The sequence below is a fragment of the Gordionus sp. m RMFG-2023 genome, chromosome 3 (genome assembly GCF_954871325.1).
Source record: "Gordionus sp. m RMFG-2023 chromosome 3, tfGorSpeb1-WG-v2, whole genome shotgun sequence".
NCBI classification, from domain to species: domain Eukaryota; kingdom Metazoa; phylum Nematomorpha; class Gordioida; order Chordodea; family Parachordodidae; genus Gordionus; species Gordionus sp. m RMFG-2023.
Genome location: NC_088777.1, coordinates 21,149,197 through 21,171,751, shown reverse-complemented (window position 1 = coordinate 21,171,751; position 22,555 = coordinate 21,149,197). Strand labels below are relative to the sequence as shown.

The 22,555-nt window shown below is 25.2% G+C and overlaps 1 protein-coding gene across 3 annotated transcripts in view; it reads right to left on the bottom strand.

The window, feature by feature from the left end:
* LOC135925803 (histone-lysine N-methyltransferase NSD2-like) overlaps positions 1-22,061 on the bottom strand; it is a 38,857-nt gene extending 16,796 nt beyond the window's left edge. For 2 of the 3 annotated variants that reach the window (XM_065461294.1, XM_065461296.1), the window contains exons 1-11: positions 21,956-22,061; positions 21,328-21,913; positions 17,794-18,987; positions 13,661-13,830; positions 9,873-10,051; positions 7,398-7,504; positions 6,998-7,126; positions 6,553-6,903; positions 5,832-6,032; positions 3,325-3,486; positions 1,770-1,938 (exon numbers count right to left, since the gene is read on the bottom strand). In XM_065461294.1, the coding sequence (XP_065317366.1) occupies positions 1,770-1,938; positions 3,325-3,486; positions 5,832-6,032; positions 6,553-6,903; positions 6,998-7,126; positions 7,398-7,504; positions 9,873-10,051; positions 13,661-13,830; positions 17,794-18,987; positions 21,328-21,913; positions 21,956-21,958 (3,251 nt within the window). In that variant the 5' untranslated portion in view covers positions 21,959-22,061. The remainder of the gene's footprint in view (positions 1-1,769; positions 1,939-3,324; positions 3,487-5,831; positions 6,033-6,552; positions 6,904-6,997; positions 7,127-7,397; positions 7,505-9,872; positions 10,052-13,660; positions 13,831-17,793; positions 18,988-21,327; positions 21,914-21,955) is intronic. The other variant, XM_065461295.1, reaches the window with a different exon arrangement.
* Positions 22,062-22,555: the final 494 nt, after the last annotated feature.

Here is a 22,555-nt window from a genome sequence, read left to right as displayed (position 1 = left end):
TATCCTTTTCATACCAAAAAATAATATTTTAACAATAGTTAGCCCATCAACGGCTACTGGGCGTGCATATTATTTATCGCAAAACGAAATTATCATGGTGTCAAAAAAACTAAATTTAATGAAAAACCGAAAATAGGTAATATATTTCATGAATTTTAATTTATCCATTATATCTTCAAAATTTATAAAATAATTTTTCGAAAATTAAAATTTTTTATAAATGATTATAACCGCAGCTAAATTATCTTATATTAAATCTTATTATTTATGTTTAATGAAAAAAGGTTTAAAAAAATTATTATTATAATAAAACACGTTATTTTATAAAGGAGCGCCATCTATTTTTGAAAAAAAATTTATTTTTTTTGATTTTTTGAATTGTAATAACTAAATAACCCATGGCTGTCCCAAGTTTAAATTTTTTTTATGAATAGATATAAGGTTAGAGAATAGGAAAATAATAAATTCAAAAAAATTTGGAAAGCGAAGCACCTGTAATTTTTATGTTTAAAATTTATAACGTAAATAAAAACCGCAACAATATTATTTCAAAAAAATCCTTAATATATTTAATAAAAGGCCTTTAATAGAGTTACAAAATGACAAATAACTTATATTTTTAAAATCATTATTTTTTAACTTATCTCAATTTCAAAAAATCGTATTTTTAGAAAAAAAGTCATTTTTGGCACTTTTGACCATTGATATCTCTGGAACTATGAGTACTAGGAAGCTAAAATTTTGGATTCGATGCTTTCGAAAATATTCTCTCAGTATACAAAATTTTATCGAAATTAAAAAAGTCGGGCCGAAAAATTATCGATTTGGTATGGAATTACCCATATTCTGATTTTTTTTTAATTTTTCTTATTAATTCTTAAAATATGGAAGAATATAAAAACATATTTTCTCACCTGCCCAACCTTACAAGGCTTTAACTTCAAAGTTTAAAAAATAAAGCATTTTTTTTAGTGCCGATAGCGTGTGCATGAATTTCAATTCCAAATCATCTAGATGAACATGTTATGTTATTTAAAATTTTACATTTTAGTTAAAATGAAAACGAGAAAATATTAATTATGTGATTTAAATTTATTTTAAGGTCTCATCAATTCCTTTAGATACATTATATACAGATAATATAAACCAATGTATTTACATTTTAATTCCACTATTTTAATAATATTCAATATTCTCTAGATGTTTAAAAAGAAGTGTTAATTTTAAATTACAACAATTTATAGTATTTTTAATATGAATCGAAAAGGAAGGGGGGTTTAACAGGGTCAAAATATCATAAATTCGGAATTCTCGTGTTATGTATGGAGAATATTCGTAAATAAGAAAAGAAATTCTGAAGAATATAAATATTAAAACGGAAAAATATATGAATTCATATTATTAGATTTAGAACCAAGGTTAAAAAAAATACATGCTCCCAATCGTCTAAAAAAAGTTAAGAGTATATAAACCGGCAATGTATGTAATCAGGCAATAAGTGATGCATATTGCCAATAATAGATATATAAGATTTACTAATATTTTAGTAAAATCAAAGTGAAAAGGACACTTTAATACTAATATTTATTTCAAAAATTTTAAATTATCAAAATATAATTTATTGTAAGAATACCAGTGGATTTTGTTTGAAACCAACTTAGATTCTTGCTTAATACCAGAGAGCAAATCGATAATTAACATAACTTATTTTTTTTAAGCTACCATATAAAAAACACAAATTAAATATGATTATTATAAATATTTATTACCGATAGCTGGAAAGCTTGACCCAAAGAACATCGCCAACTACTGGTCTTTTGCCACTTTCACAGTCCGGACACCACCAAAGGCCTTCTGATGGGATTTGTACACCGGGCAAGCAGGACTTATGGAATGCTGCAGGACAGGAATCACAGCAAAACAAATCATTTCCTTCACCTTTTTTTGCACGGGTAATATAGTTGTAAATATATTTTGTTTTAAATAAGTGTTGATTAATATAAATATATTCCCGCTTTATGGAATAATAAATAAAGCCATTTAAAAATATATCTAGGCTGGCTTCCAATTTGTATTGATTTCAAACTATAGTATTGGTTTATACAATCTTTTCTCTATATTGTATTGCTTATGGTTTTAATTATTCCATATAATTTACAGAAGAATTAAAATAAATATTTTTTTATTATTATTAGAACTCGATTGTATTAAAAATAAACATCATTTTCAAAAAGGGTGTAAGCTGGGTGATTTCCTTTATCCTAAATAAATAATTGATATGTATTTCCATAGATACAAAAATATTGCTATCACCGATTCTAAATCGAATGTGGATAAGAGATCGATATATCATCTAGTCTCTAAAATAATAATAATTTCACCAATATATTTTGTAATAAATTCAAAAGAAAAATCCGCTTGGTAAATTAGATACATAAAGACATATTTTTAGCGTTAACCAAGAAATAAAGCAAAAAATTCAGTAAGCAAATTTAAAAATATAAGATATCTATATTCATTAATTTTTGAATAATGTTGTTGCTTTTAAACCAATATATCATTAAATTTGTTTATTTATTAGCTATTAGTATTTAAAAACCAAAACAATATCTGATTTCATATTAGATTGTAGTATTGAAAGCCTTGAAAATATTGGTAATCTTGCACATCCTAGTAGAGGCTAGTGTTTATCAGCCTGTCCCTATTTATTAAAAATAATTTCGATTTGAGCCTGATATTTTTTTAAAAATTAAAATATTTTATCATTCAATTTTGTAAAATAAATTATTATATTTTAAAATTCTTGCAAAAAACAAGACGCCAATATTTTTTACATATTTCTTATTGGGGCGTGGTTAATTTAAAAACATTATACTTTATGGATTATCTCTTCTGTTAAATATCAGAATTGATTAAATATATATACAAAAAAAATTTTTGACCTTCCTAAATTGTTAATTTTTTTCCCCAACCCACCCCAATAAAATAAATGGCTATGCAGATCTCTAATTTGGATACATTAAATGCAAATTCACAATCCATAATAAGAATTTAAAATATGACATAGGAATCAATCAGAATAATACATATTTTAAAAGGGTTAAATGCTGATTGTCAGTGTGTAAACAGATTTGGGCAAATTTTCAAAAATGAGTATCCGAATATAAATATAAATATACTTCAAAAAATAGTAATTAAATATAAATACAAATACGTTTTGAACAAATGTATTTTAAATACAAATATTGGGGTTACTGTCCAACACTGTGTATAAATTACAATTATAATTATATGGTGTAATGAGGACCTCTTATTGTAACTAACCTTTAGAACATATGAAGCACCATCCGACGTTCAAGTGATTTTCTGGTTGATTGTGATCACTGCAGATGATAGAATTATCCGAAAGTATGAAACTTCCGGCAGCTAAGCATTCTTTAGTGGAATGGTAAGTACAAGGGCAAAGAATGCAATTGTAGAATCTCCCTAAGTAGCAAATATAATTTTGAGAAAAATATTAATTTTTTTCTCTTTTAAATAGTTAAATAAATATTTACTTCATTATGGAAATATACAATTAAAATTTAATCAAGAGATAACTACAATGTGTTTATTATTTAGTGCAGGAAACATTCAAATCCATATTTAATTAATTTGATTAAGATTTTACTAAGAATATTATTATTACATAAACACATCCTATCATATATATTTAGCCATTGACAATTTTTATTTGTATTCATTTTAAAACTCGAATAAGAATAACTACTTGATTTAAAAGAAGTATTTTTATTTCTTAAAATCTAAAGAATTAACTACAAGATGGTATAAAAAGTTTATTAATGAATTTAAAATGAATCCCAGCTCGACAAAAAAAAGAGTATTAGGGGAAAAAATCTTAAGGAAAAAAAATTAAAAATAAAATGTGGAAAAAAATCTATATTATTAAAAAGATAATATAATTGAAACAAAAAATACTATCTTTTAAATAAAATGGACGGGAATTCATAGTTTCATTATCATAACAAAAGATAAATAATATGTAATGATTTGATTTAAAAAATTAATTTTTCTTTAAGTACATATTGCCACTTTGTTATTTTTATATAATACAATTATACCCATTATTTGCTATTTAAAAATAAAAACATTTTAACTATTTTGTTATAAAATAAATATTATATAAGTATAATTCAATGAATAAATCTGTTTTAAGTGTTTCTCGGTACCCAAATTTATATTAACATCGACCTCTTAATACAGATTTATGATAAAGACTAATGAATAAAATATTAATAATTAAATTATATATTTTTTTCGGGGTGGCGTTTCGAAAGTTCTGTGTATTTATTGCCAGAACGGAACGCAAAAATATCTTTATTCAAGATAGAGGCCAGCGTGCCCTGCCAAAAGACAGGCCGTGCCATGCAAAGGCTTTTCAACGAGATGTTTAGGTCGAGGCAAACAACTTCACTAATTTTTACTGGCTAGGAGCCAGAATTTCAAATTGTTATAAAGTTCACCAAATTTATGACTTTTTCCTTCTAAAAAAATTAATATGGGCAGCGCCGGACTTACAAAATTTTTATGGTCCGATCAAAAAATATTCTAGGCTAGGCCAAAAATATCTTATATAAAACCCATGGGTTACAGTGACTTCTAATTCAGGGTCCCTGAATTCTATTCATCAGAGATTATGCAGAAATCTCATACATTCCATGTCTAAAATTTACTATTTCTTTCTATTTGATTAAAATATTTTCAAAAATGAAAAAATGGTTTAGTAAAATATAAAAAAAATGATTTATAGATGTGGAAATAAAGCTTAAAAAAATATTACATAAGAATATGTTAAATACTTAAGAATAATTTCATATATCATGAATAATTTTTCAAATAATTATATCGAATATAGATAAAAATTATTCGACACATAATAAATTTTCTTTATTGATTAAAATACGAATCGAATATCTAATAATTCGCTTTATATATACAGTAATAAATAAGGATAGACGTAAATTATGAATATTGGACAATAATTATGAACAATTATTTATAAATTTGAAAATATATAGCATATTTTATATACTAATTAGTGTTATTAAAAAACTTCAATTTAGCTGGTTAATCGGCACATCGAGGTGCGCTAAATTCACCTTTTACAATGCCGATATGAACACGGATTTGGCCGATACCACCGATATCAAAATAATAATGTAGTATATTATTAAAAAAAACATAAATAATTCATAAATATAATCATATTTTTATTTATGAAATTCATTTAAAAATTTTAAGAAATTAACGGCATTTTTCCCTTTTATTGGTTTCGATATTTATATGATTTTTATATATTTTAGCAAAATTATGACTGAAATTTTTTTTAATTTATAAAGGTTAATTATCATTTCTGAGTATTGGCCACTTGTATCAGTGATTCCGTTATTAAACAATAATGTAAATATTAGGTAACTCTGGCTTTCAACAGCACTAAAATATTAATAATTTCATATATCATATATTTTAAAATGCATACAAATAAAAAATGGTCTATGGCTGAATATATAGCTTATTTTAGTGACATAGTACCTTCCAATCTAAGTCAATATTTAATCAATCTCTTTTAGAAAAAAATAACTTTGAAAAAGATTACTATTTAATTAAAAAGTGAGCGTTATTACAAGGTAGCATATTTTCGTATCCCATTTTTTATTTCTACAATCGCGCATTATAATATTTTCATCAAAAAGCTTTTAAAATGGATAATTTAGCTTCCTGTCATCCTTTAAACCATAATTTTGGCTTCCTCAATTTTTGTAAAAAAATACCTTTAGTTGCTCTGGGATTTTTTGAATTTTCCGAGATACAAGTAGCACATTGATGCCTGGGACAAACTAGCCCGTTAGTATCAACAACAGTAAGGGGGTAGCGAGATATACATTGTTTATGATAATATTTGCCGCAAGAGGCTAACATACATGGCTGAGCCTCAGTATCATAATTTTTGCAAACGAAACACGGGTGTTTTCCTGTTTTTTTGTACATATATAGGGATTATTTAAAAAAGCAAAAAAGATCATTTCTATACCATAAATAGTATATCATATATTCAAATTATAAATGCATCAGGTAAAAAATCATTTGCAAAAACAATGTTTGTAGGGCATTAAGGTTAAATAAATTTATTAGATAAAGAGTTTTATAAAAAAATGAGATTTATCTTATCATAATAAAATACAAGATAAGATTTTTTGGCCTGTAATAATTATGAAAATTAGTTATAATCACATCACAAATAACTTTATGATTTGCTAATTGATTAAGACATTGGGATAAGTAGTATTAAAATAAAAAGTTGATTAAAAAGGGATTCACAATTCTTAAATTAATTTTATGAGAATGTTAAGGAAAATAGATAATGAAATCGTTTTGACCAAAAAATGTTAAATAAATTTGAATTTGTCTAGGTAATTAGAATATGAAAAGCTAAATCCAACAAGTTATCTAATACATTTTAAAGAGTATAATAGATTTTTTTTAATGCCTTACCAGATGTACATTCATCACACAGATAGGTATCAGATGGGGTTGTTGAACAAAACCCTAAGCATTTCCTATGATAAGTATTTGAACAATTCTTAGAAACGCATTTGACCATAGAATCCTCGTTATCGTAATTGGAGCAACTATTAAATGCCGGTTCAATCATTTTACATAGCAGGCATATGTAATATTTATCATTGTTAAAGGGTATAGCTTTCGATTGATTTTCCTTCTGGTTATTTGTGTTAGTAGTCGAGGAGACCGGTTCTTTGACGGTAGATGATGGCGATAATGAGATAGGATTTAAAGGTCCTGCTCGAATAATTAAAGGGGCGTCTCCAGTATTGGAAAGGTAGGCTTTTGGTATATAAATAGATATCAATTTTTTAAAGTGTTTGTGTGGTTTTGAAATAAGAACCTTAAAATTTTTAAAAAAATATTACTAAGAAACCTTTTTTAAGTTCTGCACTTTTATTAGGGGTTCGATGCGAAGAATTATGGGAATTCTTTTTATAGCTAACGTTCGATGACAATTTGAGGTGTTTTTCATGATTTTTTTCAGATTTATGATCGTTTCCTTCTTCAATATGTAATATGTTAAATAAGCGAATTTGATATTTTTTATTTCTAAATTTAGATTAGGCATATTATGATAACTTAGACTCATTATATACTTTATATAATAAATTTCAATAAATATTTTAAAAATTTTGACAATGAATTTGGTATTAATAATTTGAGAATTGATACCAGCTTATTAAGTCATAGTTGTAACTTATTAACTATATATAAAATAAAAAGTGTGAGATGAATTTTAATATAAGAATTTTTCTATTAATTGTAATATAAACTTGTAAGAGAAGCGAATGGTTGTTGGAATAGATCGGCTTCCATCTTTTTTATTTCCACTATCTCGTTGTTTATTACCTCCATTAAATCTTCCTTTTTTATATTAAGGCTTATAAAAAAATATATATATGTAATAAAATTAGGAAGAATTGTGATCCCTAAATAATATTAAATGTTAATAATATATTTTTATGAGGATTTTTTTAATACTACGTAATTTCTCAATTATTTTCTTTTATGTTCTTAACCCAGGCTATATTTGTCTCATTCTTGTATTACGATTTTCTAGGATTAGTAATAGGCTTTAACGTGGACTAAAATATACGAAAGTTTTTTTAAAAATGTTTATCCTTTTATATATCACGATCAGATTAGGCTAAAACTAGGACTGTGCCGATCCACAAATTTTTCACTGATCCAATCCGATATTACTAAAAAACTAATCCGATTCCAATATTTATACTGATTTTTATTTATCGTCTATCTTTGTATCAATATCAAAAAATATCAATATTCTCTATTTTAAAAAAACAACTAACTTTTATAAATCATTAAGTGTATTTTATTTTTTTTATTCTCCAAAAGTTAATAATCTCATTTAAAATTAGGGATGTGTCTTAAATATTAGATCGGGTAGATATTTTTTGAAAAATCGAACAGATATTTTTTGTTGTTATTGATTTTATGACTGCATATATAATCTGTTATTTTTTTTTATTCAATAAATAATTTGATATAAAATGAAGAAATAAAATAAAATAAATTTGTTCAAATGTCTAAAAATTTTATTTTTTGTTATATAATTTGCAACAAGAAATATCTAACTAGTCACATTCAGCTGGTGTTGTTAAGTGGCTCGATTAGGCCAATTTTTTAAAATAATTTAATCCAAGATTTTGGCCAAAAGTAAATTACTCAATTTTATCGATTTTGCCCACAGTTGGTAAAGGTTTGGACTTCTATTGACGAAATTTCGAGGCTTAGGTAATAATATTTTGGCTAAAGTTTTGATTTAAACTTTTTAAAAATCGACTAAATGAAGCTGTTCACACCCATCAACATTGCAAATATTTTAAATTGGGCCGATCTATTTTTCACCGATCCAATCCGATATTTTACAATTGATTTTTATTTACCGTTTATTTTTGTATCAATGTCATAAATATATCAATATCTATTTTTTTTAAAACCAATTAACTTTAACAAATAATTAAATGTATTATATTTTTTACTCTCCGAAAGTTAATGTTCATGGGTGAATGTAATGTTATTAAACAGCTCCATTTCGCCAAAATATTACCTAAGCTTCGAAATTTCGCCAATAGAAATCTAAACCTTACTGCCATCTGTGGATAAAATCACTAGGCATGAGTAATTTATTTTTGGCCAAAATCTTAGTTTTTAAAATTGACTAAATCGAGCCGTTTAGAAACACTAGCTGAATGTGATTCGTTAGACATTTTAAAATCTTTTTCTTGTTACAGATAATAAAACAAAAAATAGTGTAAAATTTTAAACTATATTTCTAAACAATAAATAAATTGTGTTTTAGCTTCTTTCATTAATTTATTATTATGAAATTATTTATAAAATAAAAAAATATATGATTATATATACGATCATAAAATAAACAAAAACAATTTTAAAAAAATATCATATCGGATCGGGTTTTTAATAAAATATTGGCCCGATTCGATATATTCATAACGTTAAATATCGGTGCCGATCCGAAATTTAATATCGACACAGCCCTAAACAAATGCATTTAATATCAAGATTATTTTTTAAAGAATTTATGGATAAAATTAAAGGAGTGGATAAGTGGAACTCTTCTATTCCATTCCAAAAAGGAGCTATCTACCGCTCCCTAATAAAATATAATGGTACTCCAGGTATTTTTGGAAAAATGTAGTGGTCCTCCTTTGCTTGATCATTAACTCATCTTCTAATAATCTATGGATAGAAATGGATGACACTTATAAAATACTTAACATATTTCCAAACATAGCAAGAAATGATGAATTGAGAATAAAAATTTATAATTATATCAAAACTTAGGGATTCTTCGTGAGTTAAATCCAATAAATTATTCTTCAAATAATCTCATTAATAATTCACATCTCAGATTGTTAAAAATGAGGCATATATATTCTAATGTCACTAACTGCACAGGCATATTAAATTTATAAATAATTAAAATGTGATTTTAGAGGGTTTCCTTACCCTAACTTAAAGGATATCGTGATCCATACGATCTTTTAATATCATTTAAAATTAGCAGTTCAAGGTCAAAGAACATAATAGACATTTGCCCCTGTGTACCATAAACCCTAATCTCCTGCTAACTAATTCTTACCCTAAATTCAACATTAAAATTAGACATAATAGCTAAATTAGAAACGTATATTTATATTTAGTTCTGTGAGGTAATCGAAGAAAGTAATGCCTATATATATTATGATTTTATTTTAAATCACTTTATTTGGGATATGGACGTCTCGGCCAAAGATTTTGCTTTAATGTCCATAGATTCCTTGGTGTCTTCAGTAGTTATATTTAAGTCAGAATTTAATTTAGGGTCGATTATGCCAGCTTTATTTTCGATTGGTTTATTGGTTAATGACGCATTATCAATTTTTATGTTAATATGTTCCTCCTTTTCAATGTTTTTATATGCACAATTTACAATATGTTAATAATTAAAAATAAAATTATAAGTATTTACAAGCCTGTTTAATTTGAGCACAGAAGGACCAAAGAGGGCGGGTAATTTTTTTTATAAAAATCATTCGAGTGGGGTAAAAAAAATATAATGGGAGGGTTTGTATTCCTAATAAAAACCGACACATTGAGGTCAAGCCGATTCTCTGAAAATGTATGTCTCTTACCGATTCGAATCTTATATATATTTCTCTAAAACTCAAACTATTTACATAAAATGTTTTGCTGCTTATTTATTATATTCAAGCTATAATAATGAAGAAAAGATCGCTAGTGAGTTTTGTCAGTACCTAAGATAAAGAAAACTTAATTATTGACAAATAAAGAAAATTATTATTAAAAAATGACCATTATCAATTATTTGTATAAATTTTTTTATAAATCAAATTTAGTAAATGTTCAGACATAGGGCTGATAAAATAAAAAAACAAAATTTTGTTTTGTCTCCTACATTCTCTAAAATTATCTCCTTATCAATAACTTGAAGCCTAAAACTATAATATCCATTTTCATTATAATTTATACTGAATTAGATTTAACCTAAAAATACATCCCTTTATTATGACTAATGATGAATTAATCCAAAATATGTCAAACTTAAAAGATGGCAAAAAAACATATATTTTTGACTAAACGGGGAGTTTTAGAACTATAATACCAAATATATTATTATATTTTTTCAGGGCTTAACACTTTATTTATATAGGATGCTTCAACATTCATCTACAATCAACATTTGTTAAAACTGAAGGTTTAATATATTTTTAGCTATTTACAGTTTAAAACATGGAGATAGAACTTTAAACATTTCCACACTCTTGTTGGCATTGTATAAGTATAGGGTTCTATCTCCATTTTTATAAAAATTCTTTTTTTTTGTATTTTTCAAAAAATTTATAGTATATAATAAAATTCTATAAAATTGATTTTAAAAAAAAATTGTAATATTGATTTGAGTGGATATAGGAACATTTAATAATTAAAAAAGTAATCTACAAAAATTTATGTAGTAATTTAATAAAATATAATCTCCGTCTCCGATTTTTTTTATTAGAATGAAGAAATAACTATAACATTCTCATTCATCATACTATCGTGATTTAAACAATCGTACCTAGAAACCTGCACAATCAATTTTTTAGGCTGAGCTCGCCCGTGACCCAGTGACAAATTTTGTTAGATCTAGGTCCGGGAATTTTAAAAAAGATTCAGGGGACAACTCACAAAATATATTTTTTATTTTTAAATGTTATGAATTAAATTTAAATAATTAACTAAATAATCAACAATAACTTTGATAATTTAACAATTTTCATCTATTTTATTTTATTTATTAGAAAAATATGATAAGAAAATGAATAGTAAATATTTGCCACCCACTGAATTTTTAAATTTATTATTTATTAAATTCATATATTGATAGTGAGATTCAATCAGGGTAAGAAGGAATAATATGGCTCAAATATGACATTATTTTACGGATCATGGGCCTAATTTTTTTAAAGTTATACCAGTTTGCGAGTTGGGCTTACAAGATAGCCATGCTGGACTCTAATCGTAATGATCAAAAAGATAAACGAAAAATAATATTTACATTATATATCATAGACAGAATTTCCTTTCTATACTACTATACTAATATGCATTCTGTATTCTCAGAATTGGGTTATAGGTGGCAGCATCGAAGTAAGAATTTCACTATCAAAGATATTTAAAATGTTTAACTGTTGATTTTAGGTTTAAATATTAATTTTTCAATTTCATTAATATGATGATTTTTATTAATCTTATGATATATATTTATCTTTTCGAACATTTACTATTTTTATTGCAAATCAAATTGATATATATAAATATGTAAAATTTTTATAAATAATAAATTTGCTATTTATTTTAATACAATATTACATCCTAATAATAAATATTTAAAAAAACGCTTTCTATTATTAGATACGTGATTTTGGTATATCACACAAAGAAATACTCCCGATCAATTGCAAAAAAATCAAAATATTTTAGGCAAGGTTTGTGTTAGAGGTCTGCAAAACTCGACCCAACTCGAAGCCACAGTCTAATGGTTGTGATTGATTTTTATTTCGGGTTAGGTCGAGTCAGTAATTTTTTTTCATTTGAATCGGGTTGGGAAATATTTTTGTAATAATAAATTTAATCGGTGATATCAATAAGTCATGAATGGTGATTGTGTATTATTTTACAATTTTGTTGATTTATAAATTATTTCTTATAGTTATAAGTTATGACATACTAAAAAAAATGAGGGTAAATTTTTTTTATATTCTGTTTTTTGGATCGTGAATGTGAAATTAAATTTATGTTCAGGTTGGGTCGAAAAAATTTGTCCCTTGCTGTAGTGTAGACACAAAAGCAGACATTAAATTTGATTTTTAACGGTAATGAAAAATTATTTAATTCATTGAGGTAAAAGCGAGGAATATAGATCTGGTAAATCTCATCTCTAATTTATATATAGGCCCATTATTATTGATAAAGTAACTTGTTACATTTTTGCAAGGAAATAACTCCAATTAGTTACTTTCAAAAAGTAACGATGAAAAAACTTGATACTTTAATAATAATATATATCATTCATTATCTTTACATTATGATTTCCAAAATTTAAATACTGTTTATAAAATAAAATGAATCACTTGATTAGTCTAGGGGAGCTTATATTTTGAAAAATTAGCAAGCCTTTTAGATGTCAATTTTGAAAATAGTTTATTGTAAAGTCAAATAAAAATTAATAAAGTTAAATTTTTTAGGAAAATAACTTGCGCAAATAAATATTACACTGTGATGAATTATATATAATTTATAGTGCAACTTGCAATTATAACTGGTTACTTTTTAAAAATGTATAGTTACCAATTTAAGTATACATCTTGTAAGGGTAACGAGTTACTTTTTAAAATTAACTTTTAACAAAACTAGTTTAAATGTTTTTAAATCAAAAAAGAAGTTACGAAAATCTACTAAGATCAGATCATAAAGAGTTCAGGTATAGTATAGTAGAGTTCCAGTATAATTTTTCTTAAACCCAAAATGTATGCTTAACAGTTTCACCTAGTGTTGGTACATAATTTATGGAGGGGGGGGGGGGGAATCGATCTTAAATTTTTATTTTCCATATGTAGTAACCCGGAGCGTTTCCCAAAGGACCAAAAATTATGCAAAAAGTGATGGAAAGTTATAAAATGGTAACATTAGAAATTATACCGTAAATGCATAAAGATAACATAGTAATGAGCCGAGCCAATTATAAATATAATTATAAATTTTGACATAATAGTTGGTAATTTGGTTTGGTAGTTTATTAAGAATTCTTTCTTTTTTTTTCTTTCTTCCTTTCTTTTTATTTATTTCTTCCTTTCTTTTTATTTATTTCTTCCTTTCTTTTTATTTATTTCTTCCTTTCTTTCTTTGATTTCTAATTATCTCAAATATTTCAAAATATGGAATTTCAGATCAATTGGTAAAGTGATGATAAATTAGGGATATGTATTTGTTTGAATGAAAAAAAAACTTGAACGGTTGATCGAGTTTTAAAAGGGTCCGTAATTCCTTGTTCGGCTTTTTTGGGCGAATTAAAACTGAGCTTTTTAGGGAGGGGCAACAAGTTGTATTCCACTAATTTAGAAGATAATTTTCTGGCTCTCTTTTTAGATGAGGCGCTGTTTTCGTTGAAGGATGATACTTTTTAAATTATAAAAAAAAATAATAACGAAAAAAATAAATATCAAATGATAAGGTATAAAACATTAAGTGTGAGCGAGGTTAGGAGACCTAGTGATATCATATTTAGGTGACTCCTGCTAATATTCTAACGGGCCAAACGAATCCAGTAATTTCATAAAAAGAATTCGATAAAAAAATGTATATTAATAAATAAAAGTAACTTTATCTTATTTCTGGACTGGCAAAAATTTACATAATAACTTATCTTTAAAACCAGGCTCGGTAACTCATATATAACGGGTTAAATAAAATAATTAACAGGCCAAAAAAAACCAGTTAAAAAATTTTAATGGGCCAATTTTGGTCATATGATTTTTAAAGCTGTGCCGATATTAAATATTTGCTCAGGCCCGACATTTAAGGTTAAAAAAATATCGGATCGAGCATACATTTTTTAAAAAGGGTCATTATGGATCAAAAAACATGGTTTCTGGTCCCTTTAGATTTTTTACTAAATTTAGATTATAATCTATTCGGGTAACCTATATTTGGGCAAAATTTCAGCATTCTTTATACTTTCGGAAGTATCAGGAGCAGGGACCCGGAGTGAACCGTAACGAACCGTTAAACCATTTTAAACCGTTATAAATATCTGAACCATAACCGTACCGAACCGATATAATTATTTTTTGAAGGGGTAAAAAGAACCTTTATAAAAAAATATTAAACCGGTTCAGTTTTTATATTTAGAAATGGAAATAATTTGAATATCCTGAATTATATAAACTTGCTCTTATAGTAATGGCGGTTCCCGCAACACAAGTTTCTGTAGAAAGGGCCTTTTGGGGTAAAATTTGTGTTATCGTCACAGCGAGCAAAGAGGAATCCATTTATATTAGAAAATATATTACTTATACGTTCAAATAATATATTTAAAAATGAGTTATTTTGAATCATATATATTTTTGTAATATATAATTCATAGATGCTTATAATAAAAATAAATTAGACGATGGTGTTGTTTCAATAAAAAAAAATAGAACCGTAACCATTATAACTTTTTACATACTGAACCGTACAAACTGAACCGTTATAAATAACGGTTCGGGTCCCTGATCAGGAATAGAAGCATAAAAATGATTGTTTTTGATAAATGTAAGTTTTCATTTAATTAGTGATTAATTAAAAACTACACGTTTGTAAATCATGAAGGGCATACTCAATATTTTTTAAATTTACAAAATATTTTATAATTTTTTCGACATCTTTTGCCCAGAATGAAAAGAACTGATTTTAACCGTTCAATATTGTGAAAAATGACATAATTACACTAGTGGTTCTAATAGATCCCATTTTCTATAAAATATATCTTCATTTATATTCATTATTTTGTTTTATATTTATTTTAATTTACTATGCTTATATTAAAAAAATGTTGAAGATAATTATAACTTATGCCAAAATTTAAGAGCTTATAAAAATTATTGGATATTAAAACCAATAAATTTCATAAAACTATTATTTATTCGTCTAAATAAAATGGAAATTTTAAAAAAAATTTCTATCATATCTAAGATTTTAAAAAACTTACGAATTTACTCTATTGGGTTTCACAGACCCCATCAGTAAAGAAATTCTTAAACTTAAAAAGTACTCAACCAAAATAAATGAAATTTAGAATATATATTCCATGCTATATTTAATGAAACTAATGAAGATTCCAGATCATAATAATTAACCGATTTTATGAAATATAAATTCTAAAATGCCTGGAGTCCTATAGATCCCAACAGAGTATTAAAGGATTAATAAAATTTTAAACAAATCTATTGCCATTCATATAAATACAGGAAAAAATTATAAATGTTTACAAAATCCAAAGTGAAATATAAAAACTTGTAAAATAAGCAATCTTTTTATATTATGGATAGCGTATTTTATTTTTCCTCTAAAATTAATTATGTTTCTTTGTATTTAAAAATAATAATTATCTATAAGATTTTTATCACATTATTTTCAATGACGGGCCAGTAAACGAGGCTTTGGGATAAGTTTTGATCGGTTGCGCACATCTCTAACACAAAAAATACATGGTATCTTTATTGATTAATTTCGTTATATTATCACTCAATAAAAATATTTATGCTGCCTTTTAAGTATTGGAGACGCTCAGTTCAATCCGCAAGCTGGGTTGGACTAAAAAAATTTAATACCGGGCAACTCATACAAAATATTTTGAGTATTTTTAATAAAAAAATTATATTCATATTGGTAATAGTATTGTTTGTATAAATTTTTAATAAAATCAGAGTGACCCAATTTTCTAAATAAGATTTTAAATATTGTCCTTGGCGAAAGATCTCCAAACAATTTTAAAATATTTTTTTTTAATTATTTTCTAAAAATGAAAAATGTACTTTATTTTCAATCAGTTTTAAGCATATTTTTAATTAAACATTGATTAAATGAAATCCGATACTCATAAAAAATCATTTCTCATGCTTCTACCACTGATATATCCAAAAGTACAAGTAGGAGGCTGAATAGTGTCTAAATAGGCTACACAAACTTTAGTTTGCATTAAAATTTCGTAAAAATCAAAAGTGGTATGCCAAATCGTAATCGATTTGATGTAAAATGATCCAAGAACTGATGCCATATTTTTATTATCTTTGGTTATTTTATGATTGTAATATATAATTATATAATATTTTTTATTTTATATATAATTTCATTATAATAATAAAATAAAGGAATCAAAATTCAATTTCTTTATAATATTTCAAAAAAATCGAATTATTTTAAAAAGATAGAGTAGCTATTATGATATTATTTCTTTTATATTATCTGCAATAAAAAAAGGAATTTAAAAATATTTAACAAGTCACATTCAGGTATAAACATTGCCCATATTTTAAATAAAATGATTAACTTTTTCGAATAAAAAAAGAAAATACATTTAATCATCGGTAAAATTAGTTCTTATTTGAATAAAAAAATACTGATTTTTTTTATCATATTGCATTGGTTCAAAAAGATAGGTGGCATATAAAAATCTAACTAAATATCAGATCGATGTTTTGTATTAATATTCGAAAAATATAGGATGCGATGGGGAAAATTTATGGATTGACAATTTTGAAGATAGCTAGAGAACTTAACTCACAAAATTATCAAGAGATAGAAATGAGGGGAGAGCTTTGCTAACAAAACTAGTTACAGAATAACCTTAAAAGTTATTAAAATAATTGACGAAGGTGGCAACGAAGATGAAGTGGAAAGAAACAAGTAAAACGCTGTTTAGTAAATTAATTTTTTGAGATCGTGATTATGTGTTTAAAATTTCCTAAAAGCAAATCAAAATAAATACTTCATAAATGATCAGATTATGCAATCAGAAGAAGAAATTAAGCTCTTTTATAACTTGTGAGCTTCTTGAAAATATAATTGCCAAAAATTGCTTGTCTCTTAGGAGTATTTTGTATATTTATATTTCAAAAGTTAATAATCTCATTGAAAATAAGTAATGTTTATGGCTGTATGTAGTGCTGTTAAATAGCTCCATTTAACCAATCTTTAAAAACGGTTAAATCAAGATTTAGCTAAAAATTACCTAAGCCTCGAAATTTCGCCAATAGAAGTCTAAACTTTTTGTGGTCAAAATCACCATGTTTGGGTAATTTAAATTGTGCTAAATCTTAAGTTAGCCACTTTTCTTGTTTTTAAAATAATTCATTTAAATATTATAAATAAATCAAATCTAGATTTCTTTTATTAAATTATTATAAAATTATGTATAAAATAAAAAATATTATATAATTGTATATAAAATTACAAGATGACCAAAAAGGATGAAAATATGGATTCTAAATATCGACCCCCCGATCCGGTATTTAATATAGGCACAACCATATATTATTGATAGAATGAATAACGAGTTGGTCATATGTGGAGTTTCTGTGATATACAACAAGTTATTACTCGAATCGTTGATATTAGAGTTATAGGAATAATCGGCGAAGTTGCTATTCTGTAAACGGGATTCGCGAGAATTTAACGATTTGCTCATTTCAGTTGAACAGTTTTCAGAATTTCCTGAAATCAACTTTTCCCCGATGTCAAAATGATGGTTTTCAATATTTTTCCTAATGGTTATATTATTGGAATTGATCAATAAGGGAGGCATGGCATCGAATCCATTATAATCAATATCACCTGATTTTTTCGAATTTGGTTTTCGGTATTTCCTGACCTTTTTACCGCCATTTATGTCACTCTTATTATAGAGTGTTGTACCTTTGTAACTAATACTATTCTGAGAATCATTAAAAAGTGGTGCTTTGGTGTCACAGTAAGAAGAATCGTGGTAGAAATCGATTTGAGAAGATATGCCTTCATGTTTTTTGTAACGATTGGGGGAAGGAAAATCGATAGTCAGTGTTTGTCTTCTTTCCATTCTGTTGAGGGGTAGGGCTCTTTCAGCAATCTCTAGTCCCAGGCTCCATAAACTTCTAAATTTGGTAGGAACTCCTTCGCTTAATAATGTGGATAATTCATAATCATCATTCAGGGTGGAAATTGTGGTTAATTTATTGTCGCCAGAGAGTAGACCATTGAGGTGATATTGGCTAGATGTAGATGGCATGTCATCTTTGATTTCATTATCTAAATCAGCTTTACCATTATTTTTAAATTCTGTATTATTTTCATTTGGGGTAATATTTTTATGATTGTTTTCTTGACTTACAAATAAATCATCAGAAGATGCTTTTGATATTATTTCTGATGAGGATTTGTCAAAGAGAGGTTTATTTAAGTCAATTTCCATGGGTTGATTAAGCACTTCATTTTTAATGTCATTAGTAGTAGTATCATCATCCTTACCCTTTTTATTATCTTGTTTGATCAAACCTTCATCTCCTCCTTTGTTAAAATGTGGGCCTTTATTATCAAAATCATCTAAATTTTCTAACTGAAATTGCTTTGTCTTTACCCTTTTGTGGGTATTATTAAATGATTTTGTAGATTTTTGCAAGGCTTTAGGATTACTTTTATCAACAACAGTCAAAATATCTTGATAAGATAATGGTTTATCAAAAGCCAAAATATTTTTGTCATAAACCCAAGCTCTGGCATTTTCACCAAAAAATTGAACATGATATTCCCTGTTCTTTTCTAAAAATATATTATATAAAAAATTAGAAAGTTAAACAAAATCCTTATTGTATATAACTTTTAATTTACATTCAAAATTTTAGCAAAAAATGTAATGCAAGATATTAGATTTTATAATTACTCAAGAACAAATATTTTTTAGAAACAAGGTTAAAATAAAATTAAAAGAAAGATATAGGACAAATATGATTATTATATATATAATTTAATATAATTATTAGACATGTAGAGAACAACATTTTAGTCCCAATTCTGACCCAGATTTTTTTTTAAATTTTTTATCCATGCTTAGATTTTTTATTATTTTATGGCTTGGCCCCAAATTTTTAAAATTTCATCATTTTGAATCATTAATTTTATTTTCCAAATTTTTCAAAATAAAATTGTAATTTTGAGAAATAATATCAAATACTCCATTATATGCAGGTATGTAGCCAGGAATTTTCTACAGGGATAATTTTTTATATTAAAATAATATTTTTTGAGCATTAAATTTATTATAACTAATCATCATATTAACTTTATTAGAACTAATCATCATATAAAATTTATTCAAAAACAAATCATCATATAAAATATATTAGAACTAATCATCATATAAAATTTATTAGAACAAATCATATTTAAAATATGATAATTTCAAACACAAATAATAACATATAGGAAAATATAAAATATTAAAAGAAAATATAATATGGTTAAAAAATATTATAGCTATATAAACTAATATATAAATCACAATAGTATAAAATTAAACATTTTATAATTATTTAAAAAGTTAATCAAAATATCATTTATAAATGAAATTTAATCTTCTTGATGATTACTATTTATTCTGTATTTGGAATATCTTGAAAAGTAAAGCTAGTCTATTTGATCAATTTCAAGATGTCATAATTTTGATATAGACTATTGTCTGTAATGAAGAAAAAGTCCTCTCAATTATGCTTACTATTTGGTATCATTGCCAAAATATACAGTAATTTTAATATATTTGGAAAGCTTATAAAATATATTTTAAAATATGCAAAGCTTCCACTGTTTCTTTGAGGATTACTATAAAAATGAATCTTTTATACCATTTATATCCTGAAATTAATTGGCCTTCAGATATATTTATATCCTGTGAATAAAATTTAGCTACATATTTAATTTTCCAATATCAAGATTTGATATATCCTCAGATCAGAGGGAGATATAAGATATAGTATTTGTAAATTGGATAGAGCAATTTGATGAATCACAAATTGTGCATTTGATTGAGTTAAAATTAAATCCAAAAATGGAATTAAAATGCTTATTTTATTGTAATCCTCATTTGAGTCCATGTTAATATTAGAATGATTTCTTTGTTGGTGAAAGTCAAGGTTTGTGAATTTCAAAATATAATTTCGTTTTCACCTCAACATTTAAATACATATATCTCTTGGTTTATATTATTACTTGGTTATTTAAGTTGTAATATAATAATATTCAGGATTTTCATAACTTCAGCTAAATTCATTTTTTTGAAAAATATTACATAAAATAAAATTGTTATGTAATAAACAATTTATTAATACATTTCATGAAACCTATTGGCAGTAATATTAAATCTAATAATGTATCAGCTTCAGGTGAAATATTTTGTCAGGTGATTTTGATATTTATCCAAGTGCATACAAAATAGGCTCTTCTAGATCCAAAAAATTCTGAGCTTGATATAAGGCTACATCTTGTTGGCAAGCTTTTTGTAGTTTCTTTTTTCCTATAATAAAAAGTCTCAGAAATAATTATATCAAGCAAATTCTGTCTATATGGATATCTGAACATTTCATACACTCTAAATTTTCTAATCAAAGTTATTAGTAAAGATAAATTAAATAGATTTTTTTTGGTTGATAAAATTTTCTTATATCCATCAGTGCTTAAGGTTTAAAAAAATGTAAGAAAATTTAAATTTGTCAGATATAATATTAATACACAAGAAATAAATATTTCAATTTTAACTTATTGGTAATATTTAGAATAGAATATATACAATTTGAAATAGAATATTATCCAATTCACAATGAATGTAACTATGTTTTTTCAAAAATGCTTGCTATGAGAGGGGGGGGGGGGCATTGGCTCTAAATTGCTATAATTTAAATTTATTTTATAAAAATTGGCCTAGGCAAAGTTTAGGTATGGGCCTTTAGGTCTCTGATAACTATATATGCTTTCTATAGATATCTTTTAAATAAATATTTTCATTCTTAAAGTAATTGGAATATATTTAAATTTCTAATATTTCAATATAAAATATTCATATAAACTTGCGATATAAGTATTAATTTATTAAATTCATTAATATTTAACTTTTAGTCCTAGTAAATATTCCTAAACTTGGATCATATATTATCATGCTTGGCCACCAAGGATATGTAGAGAGTTTAGCCCATATTAAATCACCCACTAACCAATTGCAAGGTATATCATTGTTTTGATTAGTGGCTTCATTTATGTCATCTGTTATTTCATTATCAAAATTAACTGAAACTTTTTTTAATAATGATCTATCATTAAAAACATTGTATAATACAACTTTTGGTAGATTTTTTGGGTTATCAGATATTTTTTTATTAGATTTAGGACGTCCTTTAAGTCTAGGTTTTATATCATGAGCAAGATAATCAGTATCAATTGAATTTTGAAAATGTTCATTTGATTTGCAATCAGAGTTATAATTACCATAACCATTAAAATCTAAGTTATTGTTTTCTATAAATTTATTTTTATTTGATAAAGATCTATCTATTTTATTATCTCCTTTATCGTCTGGACAATTGAAAGATTTTATAATGTTTAGATTAGGATTTATATTATCATCAGGCTTATTACTGTTAGAAAATAAATTATTTGTGTGTCTATTGGATGAGAGGTATCCTCCAAACAATTTTTGGGGCTAATAAAAAAATATATTATAATGTGCTATACAATTAATTACCATGTTTATAATGTTATTGTATGCGCTATTCCGAAAATTTCAGCAACCACCAGTACTTACAACAAATGGATATATGACTTAAATGTTAAAAAAATATTTACAAAAAAATTATTGTTTCACCAAGGCTTATTGATTATATATTTATTTATACAATAAACATATATCTATATAAGTTAATAGTTTTCTCTGACCATAGAATATTATTAATTTTCCACAAATTTCAAATCATAAATTTTAATATTGTTATCATATTAGACGCGTAGTCGGAGAAGGAGGAGTGGTTCTATCTCAAATTTGTTTGTTCACTTAAATATTATTCTAAGCAAACAACAATTTTTTTCCTAAACCACTCCACTCTCCCCTTTCCCAATAATGTATAAAAATTACTATAAAGAAGAATATGAAAGAAAACAAGTGAAAGTTAATAATTTTTTAAATAACAATGATAATTAAAAATTTTTTAGAAAAAAAGAATTTGTATAAAAAAAATTCTATATTTTTATCAAAATTCATATACATATATGATAAAATATTATTATTTAAAAATTAGCATGGATGGTATAATATAAAGTATATGGTAAAATATAAAAATAAAAATAA